This window comes from Pseudophryne corroboree, chromosome 2 (assembly GCF_028390025.1).
Source record: "Pseudophryne corroboree isolate aPseCor3 chromosome 2, aPseCor3.hap2, whole genome shotgun sequence".
NCBI lineage: Eukaryota > Metazoa > Chordata > Amphibia > Anura > Myobatrachidae > Pseudophryne > Pseudophryne corroboree.
In genome coordinates, this window is record NC_086445.1 from 1,011,162,093 (window position 1) to 1,011,180,152 (window position 18,060).

Sequence of the window (18,060 nt, forward strand, 5' to 3'; positions counted from 1 at the left end):
ATCATTTAATGACACTGTCAGCAGAGGTATAATATATATATATATATATATATATACACACATACATACATACATACACACATACACACACACACACACACACACTGTACATAATAAAAATACGCAAACAATATTATGTATATACACATAATATTCATGAATCTATTTCTTGGTTTACACATACTTTACAGATATACACGTCTAGCACATATGAGCCTATAAGACAAGTCACACATACATACTTACGTGTGTACGTGCACACATACACTATGAGACTACAGACATGTGCTCGCTGTGACATGGCGGTGTATACTCATGCATACTGTATGTAGTTACGCGTCATGCACACATGCATGTATGTACTGGTCACATGTTCCGCTCTACGCTGCACACTGGGCAGCGATTAAGCACAATGCACCCCCCCTCATATACAATGCCTACTCTGTGGCAGTGTATACAGATGACAGCGTGCCACTTTGCCAGGCAAGCTAGTTTAAATGATTACTGTGCGATTTCTCAGCCCAGCAGTAATAACCCAGGCAGTATGAGAAGGAGGGGGACGGGGGGGGGGATTTTATTTCCATACACATCACCGGAGAGGTAATTAGCTGCTATCCCATTGTATCCCGTAGCAATCAGCTGGAATGAATAAGGAATACAGTGCAAGGCTGCTCACCATTTAAGATGCTGTGGAACAAGACGACGACCAGTATCCACATGCTCCTGTCAGTCCTCCCAGCTGTAGGCTTCGCTCTCCACTCTCCCGACTCTTTATTCTTTCTGATCTGTCAACTGCAAGGTTACCGCTCCCAGCCGAGGTGCAGAACGGTCCAGCTCCTGCTGTCGCCGGTGCCGCTCTGCAGAAGAGGGAGGTGGTGGGGGGATGATTGTCCTTAAGCCGAACGATCAGTCTGTGTTTTAGCTCCCTGTGTGATACTCTTGCCGGAGAGATGAAGGCAGTGTGAGGAGGGAGGCGGTGGGTGCTTGGAGCCCAGGTGTGTTCTTCTTGGATGCGGGGAGACAGCAGCAGGCTTGCGGAGTCAGGTCCACAGGTGAAAAATCCTTAAATGCAAATGCAAGACCATCCCCGGTCCTGTCCGGTGCTCCAAGATCTGCAAAAAACGAAGAAAAAAAATAGAAAAGAAAGCCACCCTCACACATAACCTTCAACCACCAGAGCCAGGCAGCAAGCAGACAAGCAAGCGCATCTTTCCTCTCCTTCAGCTGTAATCAGATTGATCCCTCTGCTAGCCTTCTCTGCCTCTGAGCAGAAGAGGAGAGCATTAACCCTTGCATTGGGTCTGTGTCAGTCTCAGTGAGTCTCAGTGCTGGGCTCCCAGGCAACCAAACGCACCCATAACTTTCTGCACAGTGCTGCTGGTGCTACAGCATCCAGCCAGCCGGTGAAAAAGGTGTTGTCTTCTTCACCCAACCCTAGTGCGTTTTTATTGGTGCGACAGGCTGCAGGGTTTTTTTTTTTTCTTTGATAATATTTGTATGGCTATAGCAACATAAAATCCCATTTTAAAAAACTGCAACGCAGTCCCATGCCCTACTAGCCCCCCACTCATTCCCAATATACCCCTGCCTTGGTACTTCTATACAAATATATTTTGGTGCAAAACAAATTCTTTAAATGTGCCCCAAAAAAAAACAAAAACAGTTTTTGAATTGACTATAAAATTATATATATATATATATATATATATATATATATATATTTAAAAAAAAATGTATTTATTTTTTATAGATAGATTTTGACATGTTATGCAAAACTGTTCCACAGATGAAAGCAGATGGATGTGGATGTAATTGCTGTCAGGCTGCAGCACACAGGTGACGCAGCACAGGATACCCTACTCTTTAATACTGCATTAACCATCGCCTTGCCGGACTGAATGTAGAGGGATGGTGATATTATGAGACGCCCGGCGAGGATAGGATCATCATGCTGATAGGCATTATGTAGGTTTTTACTCTGTGCGGGTAAATTCTACATCCCATCATTTATTTTGGCGTGTGTCTCATACCCCTTTCACATCGCACTAAAAACCCGGTATCGACACGGCATATTGCCGTGTCGAAACGGGTCAGTGTGCGATGTGAAAGCTCCTTTTCAGAATTAGCGGGTCGCCTGACCCGGTAATTCAACCCGGTAAAAAAAAGAATTTACTCACCGGAATTCTATTTCTCGTAGTCCGTAGTGGATGCTGGGGACTCCGTAAGGACCATGGGGAATAGCGGCTCCGCAGGAGACTGGGCACAACTAAGAAAGAATTAGGACTACCTGGTGTGCACTGGCTCCTCCCTCTATGCCCCTCCTCCAGACCTCAGTTAGGAAACTGTGCCCGGAAGAGCTGACACAATAAGGAAAGGATTTTGGAATCCCGGGTAAGACTCATACCAGCCACACCAATCACACCGTATAACTCGTGATACTATACCCAGTGAACAGTATGAATAAAAACTGAGCCTCTCAAACAGATGGCTCCAAACAATAACCCTTTAGTTAGGCAATAACTATATACAAGTATTGCAGACAATCCGCACTTGGGACGGGCGCCCAGCATCCACTACGGACTACGAGAAATAGAATTACCGGTGAGTAAATTCTTATTTCCTCTGACGTCCTAGTGGATGCTGGGAACTCCGTAAGGACCATGGGGATTATACCAAAGCTCCCAAACGGGCGGGAGAGTGCGGATGACTCTGCAGCACCGAATGAGCAAACTCAAGGTCCTCCTCAGCCAGGGTATCAAACTTGTAGAATTTAGCAAATGTGTTTGAACCTGACCAAGTAGCAGCTCGGCAAAGTTGTAAAGCCGAGACCCCTCGGGCAGCCGCCCAAGAAGAGCTCACTTTCCTCGTGGAATGGGCTTTTACAGATTTAGGATGCGGCAGTCCAGTCGCAGAATGTGCAAGTTGAATCGTACTACAGATCCAGCGAGCAATAGACTGCTTTGAAGCAGGAGCACCCAGCTTGTTGGGCGCATACAGGATAAATAGCGAGTCAGTTTTCCTGACTCCAGCCGTCCTGGAAACATAGATTTTCAGAGCCCTGACTACGTCCAGCAACTTGGAATCCTCCAAGTCCTTAGTGGCCGCAGGCACCACAATAGGTTGGTTCAAATGAAAAGCTGATACCACCTTAGGAAGAAATTGGGGACGAGTCCTCAATTCCGCCCTATCCATATGGAAAATAAGATAAGCGCTTTTACATGACAAAGCCGCCAATTCTGACACACGCCTGGCCGAAGCCAAGGCCAACAGCATGACCACTTTCCACGTGAGATATTTTAGTTCCACGGTTTTAAGTGGCTCAAACCAATGTGACTTAAGGAAATCCAACACCACGTTGAGATCCCAAGGTGCCACTGGAGGCACAAAAGGGGGCTGAATATGCAGCACTCCTTTAACAAACGTCTGAACTTCAGGCAGTGAAGCCAGTTCTTTTTGGAAGAAAATCGACAGAGCCGAAATCTGGACCTTAATGGAACCTAATTTGAGGCCCATAGTCACCCCTGACTGTAGGAAGTGCAGAAATCGACCCAGCTGGAATTCCTCCGTTGGGGCCCTTCTGGCCTCACACCACGCAACATATTTTCGCCATATGCGGTGATAATGGTTTGCGGTCACCTCCTTCCTAGCTTTAATCAGCGTAGGGATGACTTCCTCCGGAATGCCCTTTTCCTTCAGGATCCGGCGTTCAACCGCCATGCCGTCAAACGCAGTCGCGGTAAGTCTTGGAACAGACAGGGTCCCTGCTGCAGCAGGTCCTGTCTGAGCGGCAGAGGCCATGGTTCCTCTGAAATCATTTCTTGAAGTTCTGGGTACCAAGCTCTTCTTGGCCAATCCGGAACAATGATTATAGGCCCTCATTCCGAGTTGTTCGCTCTGTATTTTTCATCGCATCGCAGTGAAAATCCGCTTAGTACGCATGCGCAATGTTCGCACTGCGACTGCGCCAAGTAACTTTACTATGAAGAAAGTATTTTTACTCACGGCTTTTTCTTCGCTCCGGCGATCGTAATGTGATTGACAGGAAATGGGTGTTACTGGGCGGAAACACGGCGTTTCAGGGGCGTGTGGCTGAAAACGCTACCGTTTCCGGAAAAAACGCAGGAGTGGCCGGAGAAACGGTGGGAGTGCCTGGGCGAACGCTGGGTGTGTTTGTGACGTCAACCAGGAACGACAAGCACTGAAATGATCGCACAGGCAGAGTAAGTCTGGAGCTACTCTGAAACTGCTAAGTAGTTAGTAATCGCAATATTGCGAATACATCGGTCGCAATTTTAAGAAGCTAAGATTCACTCCCAGTAGGCATAGGCTTAGCGTGTGTAACTCTGCTAAATTCGCCTTGCGACCGATCAACTCGGAATGAGGGCCATAGTTCTTACTCTTCTCCTTCTTATTATCCTCAGTACCTTGGGTATGAGAGGAAGAGGAGGGAACACATAAACCGACTGGTACACCCACGGTGTCACTAAAGCGTCCACAGCTATCGCCTGAGGGTCCCTTGACCTGGCGCAATATCTTTTTAGCTTTTTGTTGAGGCAGGACGCCATCATGTCCACCTGTGGCCTTTCCCACCGGTGTACAACCATTTTGAAGACTTCTGGATGAAGTCCCCACTCTCCCGGGTGGAGGTCATGTCTGCTGAGGAAGTCTGCTTCCCAGTTGTCCACTCCGGGAATGAACACTGCTGACAGTGCTAACACATGATTTTCCGCCCATCGGAGAATCCTTGTGGCTTCTGCCATCGCCATCCTGCTTCTTGTGCCGCCCTGTCGGTTTACATGGGCGACAGCCGTGATGTTGTCTGACTGGATCAGCACCGGCTGGTGTTGAAGCAGGGGTCTTGCCTGACTTAGGGCATTGTAAAGTTCCAGAATATTTATGTGTAGGGAAGTCTCCTGACTCGACCATTGTCCCTGGAAGTTTCTTCCCTGTGTGACTGCCCCCCAACCTCGAAGGCTGGCATCCGTGGTCACCAGGATCCAGTCTTGTATGCCGAATCTGCGGCCCTCTAGAAGATGAGCACTCTGCAGCCACCACAGCAGCGACACCCTGGCCCTTGGAGACAGGGTTATCAGCCGATGCATCTGAAGATGCGATCCGGACCACTTGTCCAACAGATCCCACTGAAAGATCCTTGCATGGAACCTTCCGAATGGAATTGCTTCGTAAGAAGCCACCATCTTTCCCAGGACTCGCGTGCAGTGGTGCACCGACACCTGTTTTGGTTTTAGGAGGTCTCTGACTAGAGATGACAACTCCTTGGCCTTCTCCTCCGGGAGAAACACTTTTTTCTGTTCTGTGTCCAGAACCATCCCCAGGAACACTAGACGCGTTGTAGGAACCAGCTGCGACTTTGGAATATTCAGGATCCAGCCGTGCTGTTGTAGCACTTCCCAAGCCAGTGCTACTCCGATCAACAACTGTTCCCTGGACCTCGCCTTTATAAGGAGATCGTCCAAGTACGGGATAATTAAAACTCCCTTTTTCCGAAGGAGTATCATCATTTCGGCCATTACCTTGGTAAATACCCTCGGTGCCGTGGACAGACCAAACGGCAACGTCTGGAATTGGTAATGACAGTCCTGTACCACAAATCTGAGGTACTCCTGGTGAGGAGGGTAAATGGGGACATGCAGGTAAGCATCCTTGATGTCCAGTGATACCATGTAATCCCCCTCGTCCAGGCTTGCAATCACCGCCTTGAGCGATTCCATCTTGAACTTGAACCTTCTTATATAAGTGTTCAAGGATTTTAAATTTAAAATGGGTCACACCGAACCGTCCGGTTTCGGTACCACAAACATTGTGGAATAGTAACCCCGTCCTTGTTGAAGGAGGGGTACCTTGATTATCACCTGCTGAGAATACAGCTTGTGAATCGCCTCCAGCACTGCCTCCCTGTCCGGGGGAGCTGTCGGCAAGGCAGATTTGAGGAAACGGCGAGGGGGAGACGTCTCGAATTTCAGCTTGTACCCCTGAGATACTACTTGCAGAATCCAGGGATCCACCCGTGAGCGAGCCCACTGGTCGCTGAAGTTCTTGAGACGGGCCCCCACCGCACCTGGCTCCGCCTGTGAAGCCCCAGCGTCATGCGGTGGACTTAGAGGAAGCGGGGGAGGACTTTTGTTCCTGGGAACTGGCTGTATGTTGCAGCTTTTTCCCTCTACCTCTGCCTCTGGGCAGAAAGGACGCGCCTCTAACCCGCTTGCCTTTCTGGGGCCGAAAGGACTGTACCTGATAATACGGTGCTTTCTTTGGCTGTGAGGGAACATGGGGTAAAAATGCTGACTTCCCAGCTGTCGCTGTGGAAACGAGGTCCGAGAGACCATCCCCAAACAACTCCTCACCCTTGTAAGGCAAAACTTCCATGTGCCTTTTAGAATCTGTATCTCCTGTCCACTGCCGAGTCCACAATCCTCTCCTGGCAGAAATGGACATTGTGTTTATTTTAGATGCCAGCCGGCAAATATCCCTCTGTGCATCTCTCATGTATAAGACAGCGTCTTTAATATGCTCTACGGTTAGCAATATAGTGTCCCTGTCTAGGGTATTGATAAAGCTAAATATTTATCTTTTAACATTCACTATATGTGGGTAAGAGACTCAGTACGCAATTGGCGTATGGGGTACCGTAAGGGTACGCACTTAGTGTAGCAGACGCTTAGCCGTGGTTGAGACGCACATGCGGCACGCTCGCTCACAGCTTAAAGCTTGGTGTCGAGCACTCTATAGGCGGCCGACTACCGTAATGCTACGCTACCAGCGTAGCGGACGCTCGTGACCACGAGGGGAACACGAGCGGCGCAGACGCTCACGGGATGACACTCAGTAAACCTTGTATGAAACACAATGAAAGGCTGAGCCTATACTGTAAACCTTGGTTTTGTAATGTGAGCACAATGCAATGCTAATTAACCTCTATTGTATGAAAGCCTCTTGAGCAATTGAGACGCTCTGAATACTCTCAGCAATGTAATAAACACACAATACCTTGCTAAGGTTCCAAAACCTTTACTAACAATATCTAGCTATGTAAAAAGGGAAAACAGTTAACAGTTCATACACTACAGGCTAACATCAATATCTAAACATAATAACTAAACATATACAATATAACAGAGAGAGGGAGATAGTATGGCAAATACAAACAGAGAATAAGTTGGTTACAGAGAGTACTTACACACTGGGGAATGATTCGCTGCGCAGCCCTGGTTACCAGCTCCTGGTTAGTCAATGATGAAAACCGTTGTGGGGAGTAGACTGAGCTGGTCCAGTCTGGCTGTTCCCTATATACACTGCATACAGTACACTACAAAGGGCCCTACACTCTCATTGTTCATTGGACACAGGAATCTGTCTTCACATTACAACAAAAGGTCATAGGTTTGTTTGAACAGGTGGGCTGTGACTATTCCAGACTGCTCAGGTGGGAGGGAATCTCAGGATTCCCACCACATGGACAATGAACCGCAAATATAGTAAATGTCCAGAAACTACTAATAGACATAACTATACGCAGGAGCGATTAATCTTTACCTAACCAGCACCGGATTGTTTCTAATAAAATGTTCTTTAGTTAGGTACCAAACACCACTGCTCAAACCCTGTCTGACCCTTCGTATCATGCAAAGAGGAATTCCCCTGTCCAGCGACCAGTTACAATAAACAAACTTACAGTTATTATTAAGGGGAACATTACCTATAAAACATACTATTTGGATTTACTATGTAACATTTGAGTCGCCCGCTAGACGCACACAAACTCTACCGTAAATGCACATACCACGCGTCAATGCGCACGGCCGTAGAAGCTTCATAACGCAACTGCGAATATGCGCACGCACGGGAGAGAATGTGCACGTGCAGCGGGCAAGCGCTTGGGGTGAATATATGGCAACGTGCAGCATGATATTTTTTCGACTTTGACAGTCCACCCTTTGGCAGTCATCAATAACTGCCACTTCCTAAAACAGTTTAAAAAAAAAGAAAAATATATGTCATCATGTAAATACCTTTTTATGATTGGGTAAGGGAAGAGAGGAGAAGGTGGGAAAAAGGTATGACCTAGTGAGATAGTAGAAGCATGTGTGTATGAATCCATGTTTGAGGGGTCATGTATCATCGTGCCGTACGTGTTTTAAATCAAGCTTCGAGGTATTGCGAAGTATACATTTGAATCCTTCTTATCCCGTGTCAGGGATCTGTGGATGGGCTGTCAAACTCTACCGAGCTCTTTTCGGCTTTTGGTTGCAACAAATGGGGAGCACATTTAGTTGATGATACATGAAGGGGGGGGACATGTGAATGCTGATATATGTGTCTATATTCCCTATCGACAATGTGTGTCATTACCTGGAGGTTGTAGAGATGAGGATAAGAAACAATCGTTATAAATGCAGTCGTAAACTATGTGAGTTTATATAAACAGTCGCCGATTGAGGTCTTGTCTGATGTCCTGTCTTGATGTACATGTTGTCTGATGTCTCTCGGTGCTTTTGCTATAAATAGTGACAAAAGCATTTCCAGTGTCCATGAAATTACAGTCTCTAAGGTATTGGGCTATCGTAAAAGTTAAAGTCACTAGGGATATTGGGGGTCTGTGGCATAGTCCATCAATGGTCTGTATAAAAGAGGTTGTCAAATTCTTCTTCCAAGCGGATGTCTTTGTACCTTGGAGGAAAACAAAGGAGAAACGGGTGAAAGAAACGGACCGTGGAATCACATTTTCATCACAACATTGTCTCTATCGTTGGGTCATAAATCAAATTAGTTGTTGTTATTACACTGTCTTCGCTCCTCAGACTCATCACTCTAGTACTACCTTTACACTTCGTTAAAGCCCGAACGCATCTAAATATCAGTCCAACCAATATGACGACTCCTAGAATACACAAAAGAAATTTCCCTATATCCATAATAATACCTTGGGCCCATTCTCCTAAGCCCGAGAACCAATTTCGTGGGTTCAACCATGACACCCAACTGGTCAGCTCATTACCCACAGCGGCGAGAGTGAGATTATGTCTCCTTCGGAACTCCCACTTTAATTGTAAAATGTCGTCCATCTTTTGGTCTATGACCTCGGCTGGGTCCTCCGTGCTGTTTGTAATGTACGTGCAGCACTTTATTCCATATTGAGTTGCTAGGGTAACACAATACCCGCCTGTCACTGCTGTGAGGTAATTGAGAATCATCCTATGCTGAACCAGTTCTGTTTTGTAGGCTTGTAACTCTTTCCCAGTGTACCTGAACGTGTCGTCATACATTTCGGTGATATTGTCTAACAAGTTCGCTAGCGCAGATATATATTTATAATTTATCACTCCTCTGGCGGTACGAGTGATATCTAACGCGAGTAGGAATTGAATCCCGGTAGATTCATGGATCAGATCAGAGGCCGAGTGCTCTGTCCTCTCTATCAGGTGCCGTTTAACGATGTGCTCGTAATGAGTGTGAGTATAAGGAGCTTGGGCACCGCGGTGAATGTCTTTCATTTTGTTATGGGATACAGTCATTACTTCAGGCAGTACTTTTCCAATGTAACACAATCCCTCTGAGTTCGGGGCAAGCCACTTATATGCCTTCCTCCCGCATATGAAATATGCATCATCGGGGAGAACATATGGGACTGAGTATGACATTACCATGTTACAAACTTTCCATGTGAAACCTCATAACCCTAATTCTCCCATCTGTTTAGTACACGTATCTGTTTTTACGATATGTGCACAGTATCCTGGTGATACTTCTCCAACTCGCATGGTCCTACTTCCTAAAGTGTACCTATACCGGAAAATTTTCCATGGTCGGCTATCTGGCGTATAAGTTCTGTGTCTATGGGCATTCTATCGGCTCTATGTGAGAATGTCATGGTTTGATTACTCCATGACACTTCCCAATTTCCCGGCTTTCGGGGATTGGAAATGTTAAAGCATACTAAGGACCTATCCACATGATATTGGTGGAGCTTCAAACTAGGAGGACTAGAGATATTAAACCTCTTGTCCACCGGCCTCCCACCACTTAACTCAAGTACCTCTCCTATCGTTAAAGGGAATGGTACTAGTCCTGATTTGCTATGACCTTGAGGTACTTGGGAGCATACCCAACAGTCTGTCTGATCTAACACTTTACCCACTAATGAGTGATAGTCACTCAATGGATGCCGGTCCATGTGGATATTAAAACTGGACTGACATTTCTTGATGCACCCATCCTCAACTATGTTGTCGCAATGCCTACAGATGCAGTTTTCTTCAGCTAACAATCCTTCACAATGTCTATAAATAACATGGCTGCTAGATCGTTTTCCGGTACTCGCCTTTTCTCGGTGATTGTGTTGCTATTGGAAATTTACGCCTCCGTCTCAGTCATCAGAACCCATTCCGGATCCTTTCTCGACCTCACTGGTACTCTCACCGAAACAGACTGCTCTGGTCAACATCATGGTCAACAGGAAAACACGGACTGCAGTCTCTTGGGGCGAGTCCATCTTACAGGAGGAGAAAGAGAAATTTGTAATGGGGGTACAAAAAAAATAAGAATTTACTTACCGATAATTCTATTTCTCGGAGTCCGTAGTGGATGCTGGGGTTCCTGAAAGGACCATGGGGAATAGCGGCTCCGCAGGAGACAGGGCACAAAAAGTAAAGCTTTAGGATCAGGTGGTGTGCACTGGCTCCTCCCCCTATGACCCTCCTCCAAGCCTCAGTTAGGATACTGTGCCCGGACGAGCGTACACAATAAGGAAGGATTTATGAATCCCGGGTAAGACTCATACCAGCCACACCAATCACACTGTACAACCTGTGATCTGAACCCAGTTAACAGTATGATAACAGCGGAGCCTCTGAAAGATGGCTCACAACAATAATAACCCGATTTTTGTAACTATGTACAAGTATTGCAGATAATCCGCACTTGGGATGGGCGCCCAGCATCCACTACGGACTCCGAGAAATAGAATTATCGGTAAGTAAATTCTTATTTTCTCTATCGTCCTAGTGGATGCTGGGGTTCCTGAAAGGACCATGGGGATTATACCAAAGCTCCCAAACGGGCGGGAGAGTGCGGATGACTCTGCAGCACCGAATGAGAGAACTCCAGGTCCTCCTTAGCCAGGTTATCAAATTTGTAGGATTTTACAAACGTGTTTGCCCCTGACTAAATAGCCGCTCGGCAAAGTTGTAAAGCCGAGACCCCTCGGGCAGCCGCCCAAGATGAGCCCACCTTCCTTGTGGAATGGGCATTTACATATTTTGGCTGTGGCAGGCCTGCCACAGAATGTGCAAGCTGAATTGTATTACACATCCAACTAGCAAAAGTCTGCTTAGAAGCAAGAGCACCCAGTTTGTTGGGTGCATACAGGATAACAGCAAGTCAGTTTTCCTGACTCCAGCCGTCCTGGAACCTATATTTTCAGGGCCCTGACCACATCTAGCAACTTGGAGTCCTCCAAGTCCCTAGTAGGCGCAAGACACCACAATAAGCTGGTTCAGGTGAAACACTGACACCACCTTAGGGAGAGAACTGGGGACGAGTCCGCAGCTCTGCCCTGTCCGAATGGACAAACAGATATGGGCTTTTTTGAGAAAAAAAACCACCAATTTGACACTCGCCTGGTCCAGGCCAGGTCCAAGAGCATGTTCACTTTTCATGTGAGATGCTTCAAATCCACAGATTTGACTGGTTTTAAACCAATGTGTTTTGAGGAATCCCAGAACTACGTTGAGATCCCACAGTGCCACTGGAGGCACAAAAGGGGGTTGTATATGCAATACTCCCTTGACAAAATTCTGGACTTCAGGAACTGAAGCCAATTCTTTCTGGAAGAAAAATCGACAGGGCCGAAATTTGAACCTTAATGGACCCCAATTTGAGGCCCATAGACACTCCTGTTTGCAGGAAATGCAGGAATCGACCGAGTTGAAATTTCTTCGTGGGGCCTTCCTGGCCTCACACCACGCAACATATTTTCGCCACATGTGGTGATAATGTTGTGCGGTCACCTCCTTTCTGGCTTTGACCAGGGTAGGAATGACCTCTTCCTGAATGCCTTTTCCCTTAGGATCCGGCGTTCCACCGCCATGCCGTCAAAAGCAGCTGCGGTAAGTCTTGGAACAGACATGGTACTTGCTGAAACAAGTCCCTTCTTAGCGGCAGAGGCCATAAGTCCTCTGTGAGCATCTCTTGAAGTTCCGGGTACCAAGTCCTTCTTGGCCAATCCGGAGCCATGAGTATAGTTCTTACTCCTCTACGTCTTATAATTCTCAGTACCTTAGGTATGAAAAGCAGAGGATGGAACACATACACCGACTGGTACACCCACGGTGTTACCAGAACGTCCACAGCTATTGCCTGAGGGTCTCTTAACCTGGCGCAATACCTGTCCCGTTTTTTGTTCAGACGGGACGCCATCATGTCCACCTTTGGTAATTCCCAACGGTTTACAATCATGTGGAAAACTTCCCCATGAAGTTCCCACTCTGCCGGGTGGAGGTCGTGCCTACTGAGGAAGTCTGCTTCCCAGTTTCCATTCCCGGAATGAAACACTGCTGACAGTGCTATCACATGATTTTCCGCCCAGCGAAAAGTCCTTGCAGTTTTTGCCACTGCCCTCCTGCTTCTTGTGCCGCCCTGTCTATTTACGTGGGCGACTGCCGTGATGTTTTATCCCACTGGATCAATACCGGCTGACCTTGAAGCAGAGGTCTTGCTAAGCTTAGAGCATTATAAATTTACCCTTTGCTATATTTATGTGGAGAAAAGTCTCCAGACTTGATCACACTCCCTGGAAATTTTTTCCTTGTGTGACTGCTCCCCAGCCTCTCGGGCTGGCCTCCGTGGTCACCAACATCCAAAACTGAATGCCGAATCTGCGGCCCTCTAGAAGATGAGCACTCTGTAACCACCACAGGAGAGACACCCTTGTCCTTGGATATAGGGTTATCCGCTGATGCATCTGAAGATGCGATCCGGACCATTTGTCCAGCAGATCCCACTGAAAAGTTCTTGCATGAAATCTGCCGACTGGAATTGCTTCGAAGGAAGTCACCATTTTTTTACCATGGCCCTTGTGCAATGATGCACTGATTTTAGGAGGTTCCTGACTAGCTCGGATAACTCCCTGGCTTTCTCTTCCGGGAGAAACACCTTTTTCTGGACTGTGTCCAGAATCATCCCTAAGCACAGGAGACTTGTTGTCGGGATCAGCTGCGATTTTGGAATATTTAGAATCCACCCCTGCTGTTGTAACAGTATCCGAGATAGTGCTACTCCGACCTCCAACTGTTCCCTGGACTTTGCCCTTATCAGGAGATCGTCCAAGTAAGGGATAATTAAGACGCCTTTTCTTCGAAGAAGAACCATCATTTCGGCCATTACCTTGGTAAAGACCCGGGGTGCCGTGGACAATCCAAACGGCAGCGTCTGAAACTGATAGTGACAGTTCTGTACCACGAACCTGAGGTACCCTTAGTGATAAGGGCAAATTTGGGACATGGAGGTAAGCATCCCTGATGTCTCGGGACACCATATAGTCCCCTTCTTCCCGGTTCGTTATCACTGCTCTGAGTGACTCCATCTTGATTTGAACCTTTGTAAGTGTTCAAATTTTTTTAGATTTAGAATAGGTCTCACCTAGCCTTCTGGCTTCAGTACCACAATATAGTGTGGAATAATACCCCTTTTCTTGTTGTAGGAGGGGTAATTTAATTATCACCTGCTGGGAATACAGCTCGTGAATTGTTTCCCATACTGCCTCCCTGTCGGAGGGAGACCTTGGTAAAGCAGACTTCAGGAGCCTGCGCAGGGGAAACGTCTCGACATTCCAATCTGTACCCCTGGGATACTACTTGTAGGATCCAGGGGTCCTGTACGGTCTCAGCGTCATGCTGAGAGCTTGTCAGAAGCGGTGGAACGCTTCTGTTCCTGGGAATGGGCTGCCTGCTGCAGTCTTCTTCCCTTTCCTCTATCCCTGGGCAGATATGACTCTTATAGGGACGAAAGGACTGAAGCTGAAAAGACGGTGTCTTTTTCTGCAGAGATGTGACTTAGGGTAAAAACGGTGGATTTTCCAGCAGTTGCCGTGGCCACCAGGTCCGATGGACCGACCCCAAATAACTCCTCTTCCTTTATACGGCAATACACCTTTGTGCCGTTTGGAATCTGCATCACCTGACCACTGTCGTGTCCATAAACATCTTCTGGCAGATATGGACATCGCACTTACTCTTGATGCCAGAGTGCAAATATCCCTCTGTGCATCTCGCATATATAGAAATGCATCCTTTAAATGCTCTATAGTCAATAAAATACTGTCCCTGTCAAGGGTATCAATATTTTTAGTCAGGGAATCCGACCAAGCCACCCCAGCTCTGCACATCCAGGCTGAGGCGATCGCTGGTCGCAGTATAACACCAGTATGTGTGTATATACTTTTTATGATATTTTCCAGCCTCCTGTCAGCTGGCTCCTTGAGGACGGCCCTATCTATAGACGGTACCGCCACTTGTTCTGATAAGCGTGTGAGCGCCTTATCCACCCTAAGGGGTGTTTCCCAACGCGCCCTAACTTCTGGCGGGAAAGGGTATACCGCCCATATTTTCTATCGGGGGGAACCCACGCATCATCACACACTTCATTTAATTTATCTGATTCAGGAAAAACTACGGTAGTTTTTTCACATCCCACATAATACCCTCTTTTGTGGTACTTGTAGTATCAGAAATATGTAACACCTCCTTCATTGCCCTTAACGTGTGGCCCTAATAAGGAATACGTTTGTTTATTCACCGTCGACACTGGATTCAGTGTCCCTGTCTGTGTCTGTGTCGACCGACTAAAGTAAACGGGCGTTTTAAAACCCCTGACGGTGTTTTTGAGACGTCTGGACCGGTACTAATTGTTTGTCGGCCGTCTCATGTCGTCAACCGACCTTGCCGCGTGTTGACATTATCACGTAATTCCCTAAATAAGCCATCCATTCCGGTGTCGACTCCCTAGAGAGTGACATCACCATTACAGGCAATTGCTCCGCCTCCTCACCAACATCGTCCTCATACATGTCGACACACACGTACCGACACACAGCACACACACAGGGAATGCTCTGATAGAGGACAGGACCTACTAGCCCTTTGGAGAGACAGAGGGAGAGTTTGCCAGCACACACCAAAAACGCTATAATTATATAGGGACAACCTTATATAAGTGTTTTCCCTTATAGCATCTTTTTTATATATTTTTAACGCCAAATTAGTGCCCCCCCTCTCTGTTTTAACCCTGTTTCTGTAGTGCAGTGCAGGGGAGAGCCTGGGAGCCTTCCCTCCAGCCTTTCTGTGAGGGAAAATGGCGCTGTGTGCTGAGGAGATAGGCCCCGCCCCTTTTTCGGCGGCCTCGTCTCCCGCTCTTAACGGATTCTGGCAGGGGTTAAATATCTCCATATAGCCCCCGGAGGCTATATGTGAGGTATTTTTAGCCAAAAATAGGTTTTCATTGCCTCCCAGGGCGCCCCCCTCCCAGCGCCCTGCACCCTCAGTGACTGCCGTGTGAAGTGTGCTGAGAGGAAATGGCGCACAGCTGCAGTGCTGTGCGCTACCTTAAGAAGACTGAGGAGTCTTCATGCCGCCGATTCTGGACCTTCTTCTTGTTTCAGCATCTGCAAGGGGGCCGGCGGCGAGGCTCCGGTGACCAATCAGGCTGTACCTGTGATCGTCCCTCTGGAGCTAATGTCCAGTAGCCAAAGAAGCCAATCCATCCTGCACGCAGGTGAGTTCACTTCTTCTCCCCTAAGTCCCTCGTTGCAGTGATCCTGTTGCCAGCAGGACTCACTGTAAAATAAAAAACCTAAGCTAAACTTTTCTAAGCAGCTCTTTAGGAGAGCCACCTAGATTGCACCCTTCTCGGCCGGGCACAAAAATCTAACTGAGGCTTGGAGGAGGGTCATAGGGGGAGGAGCCAGTGCACACCACCTGATCCTAAAGCTTTACTTTTTGTGCCCTGTCTCCTGCGGAGCCGCTATTCCCCATGGTCCTTTCAGGAACCCCAGCATCCACTAGGACGATAGAGAAATACTTTGAGGGGAAAGAAAAATGTTACGATGTCTTTTGTCCTCTAGTCTTGTTGTTCTTCTTGCTCTGTTGTCATCTCAAAGGTGCTGTCTCTCAATCTTCCAAACGAACATTCTGGTGATACAATATTCCTTCCAAATCTGCGATCTTTCTGTAAGGAGCAAAAATCTTGCATTACCATTTGTCTAACTGATGTGTGACATACCATCTGTAAAGCATGAGAACATGAGAGAGAAGAGGGAAATAAAACAAACGAGAGAGAGAACAATTCATATATATGTTACCTAAAACAACAAACAAAAAACATTGTCAGATCTTCCGTTCACCATATCAGGCTGTCACACCATCACATCCATTGGTATCTTTGCGCAGTCTCCCCCACTAGTATTTCCACACTCCACCCTTTTGTGCCTGGCCAGGACACACCGATGTCGGTAGGTCACACTGGGGTTAGATAGAATTCTGCAAAGACCAAGTAGCTATGTGATGTTTGAGTTCTGCCGATGAACGTCAGAGATGGGGAGAAAGAAACATTTACAGATAAATTACAAAGTTTACCCGGCCGTTCCTGTGTCTACACGGAATGACCTCCCAATTTCATTGACTGTAACCTCAGGCTTACTATCAGTCCTAATGATCACCTTTCCTGACTGCATATTACAGGTGCGGCCCAAACTTCTTCCTATATGATCCCTGATTACAATTTTGTGTGTCATAACTCTGCTCGTGTTTTTGTCTAGGGGGTTGATATACCTTCTGTGGATCTTTCTTGATCTACAATCTCTTGCAAAATGTCCCTCTTTGTGACAATGATAACAAACTATCACATTTGAATTTCTCACAGGGGTTTGGGGCTTAAGCTGGTGTGGCTTCGTTGTCAGGGCTTGTCTACTGATTGTCATTTGCTTACTGCCCTGTGACTCCAGGTGTCTTTTGATGTTCCATTCAATTCTAACATCATCTTGTGTTGGTTCTACAATATGAGATACATTTGTTTGTGCGTGATATATAACACTGTACGTACCTGTGGACGCGACCTCACCTGACCCTCCGTAAGGGGGTTTGATTACTGTCTTTACCGATTTGGTCGCGTCCACCTGGATGTCTTGTATGATGGCTGCTGGAAATGGTGCCGACCTCGTGCTGGGCTCACTTTCTTGCTTGTAATCCTGAGGGAAGTTTAACATGGAGTGCAACTTGCACAGGTTAACAGTTGTACATTTAACAGTTTTACTTTTATCATTGTTACATTCGTTACATTTATTCTTATCATCTATACAGTTACTAAGTGCATGTTTATCACACCCCAGTGTGCCATTCTCTGTAACCACCTTCTCTCTTGTTGCCATATTTTTCTTACCACAGTGAGAGTCAGCTGTGTAAGCTAATCCTCCTTGTCTCTCACCTTCCCGTTGCCATAACTGTAAACAATCATAATGTCGGATCCGTCTCTTTGCAGATTTAATGAGACATATCCTTCTCCTTAGATTTTGTAACACCTCGGGACTAAAACTGCCTACCCTTGGGAACTTTTCCCCGTCATGCACAGTCATTCTTTCCCATTCATCGCACAAAACCTGTGTGTGAACCGTATTTCTCACACATGACATACCTTGCCGACCCTGTTGGCCGGTTTACTAAGTCAACCCGAACCGAGGTTGATCGCCCCCTACCTGAACAACTGGCCCCCATCTTTGCAGGTTTTGCTTTCACTACCTCTGACCTTCAAATCAGGGTCTTCAGCGAACCCTTACAAAAACCAAGATGTCCGGGGTAGGCTGGCGGCGGAAGTTTACCGAGTACCTCCACTCACTCCTCGCCCACGTTGGCCAGTACTGCAATCACTGACTCAGAGCTGCTGTACCCAACCTAGGGCCCCTATGAACCTTTATTTACTGGGGCTAGTTGGACCTACCAGTCCCCAGCAAGTATCGGTTGTTAGAGAATTCCCGAGTGACCAGCGAACCTCCCT

General features: G+C 47.0%; 1 protein-coding gene across 3 annotated transcripts in view; it reads right to left on the minus strand.

Moving 5' to 3' along the window:
- DSCAM (DS cell adhesion molecule) overlaps window positions 1-18,060 on the minus strand; it is a 796,975-nt gene that overhangs the window by 727,905 nt on the left and 51,010 nt on the right. For 2 of the 3 annotated variants that reach the window (XM_063956594.1, XM_063956596.1), the window contains exon 1: window positions 677-1,389. In XM_063956594.1, the coding sequence (XP_063812664.1) occupies window positions 677-719 (43 nt within the window). In that variant the 5' untranslated portion in view covers window positions 720-1,389. Of the gene's footprint in view, window positions 1-676; window positions 1,390-18,060 lie in introns of those variants that run through there. The other variant, XM_063956595.1, reaches the window with a different exon arrangement.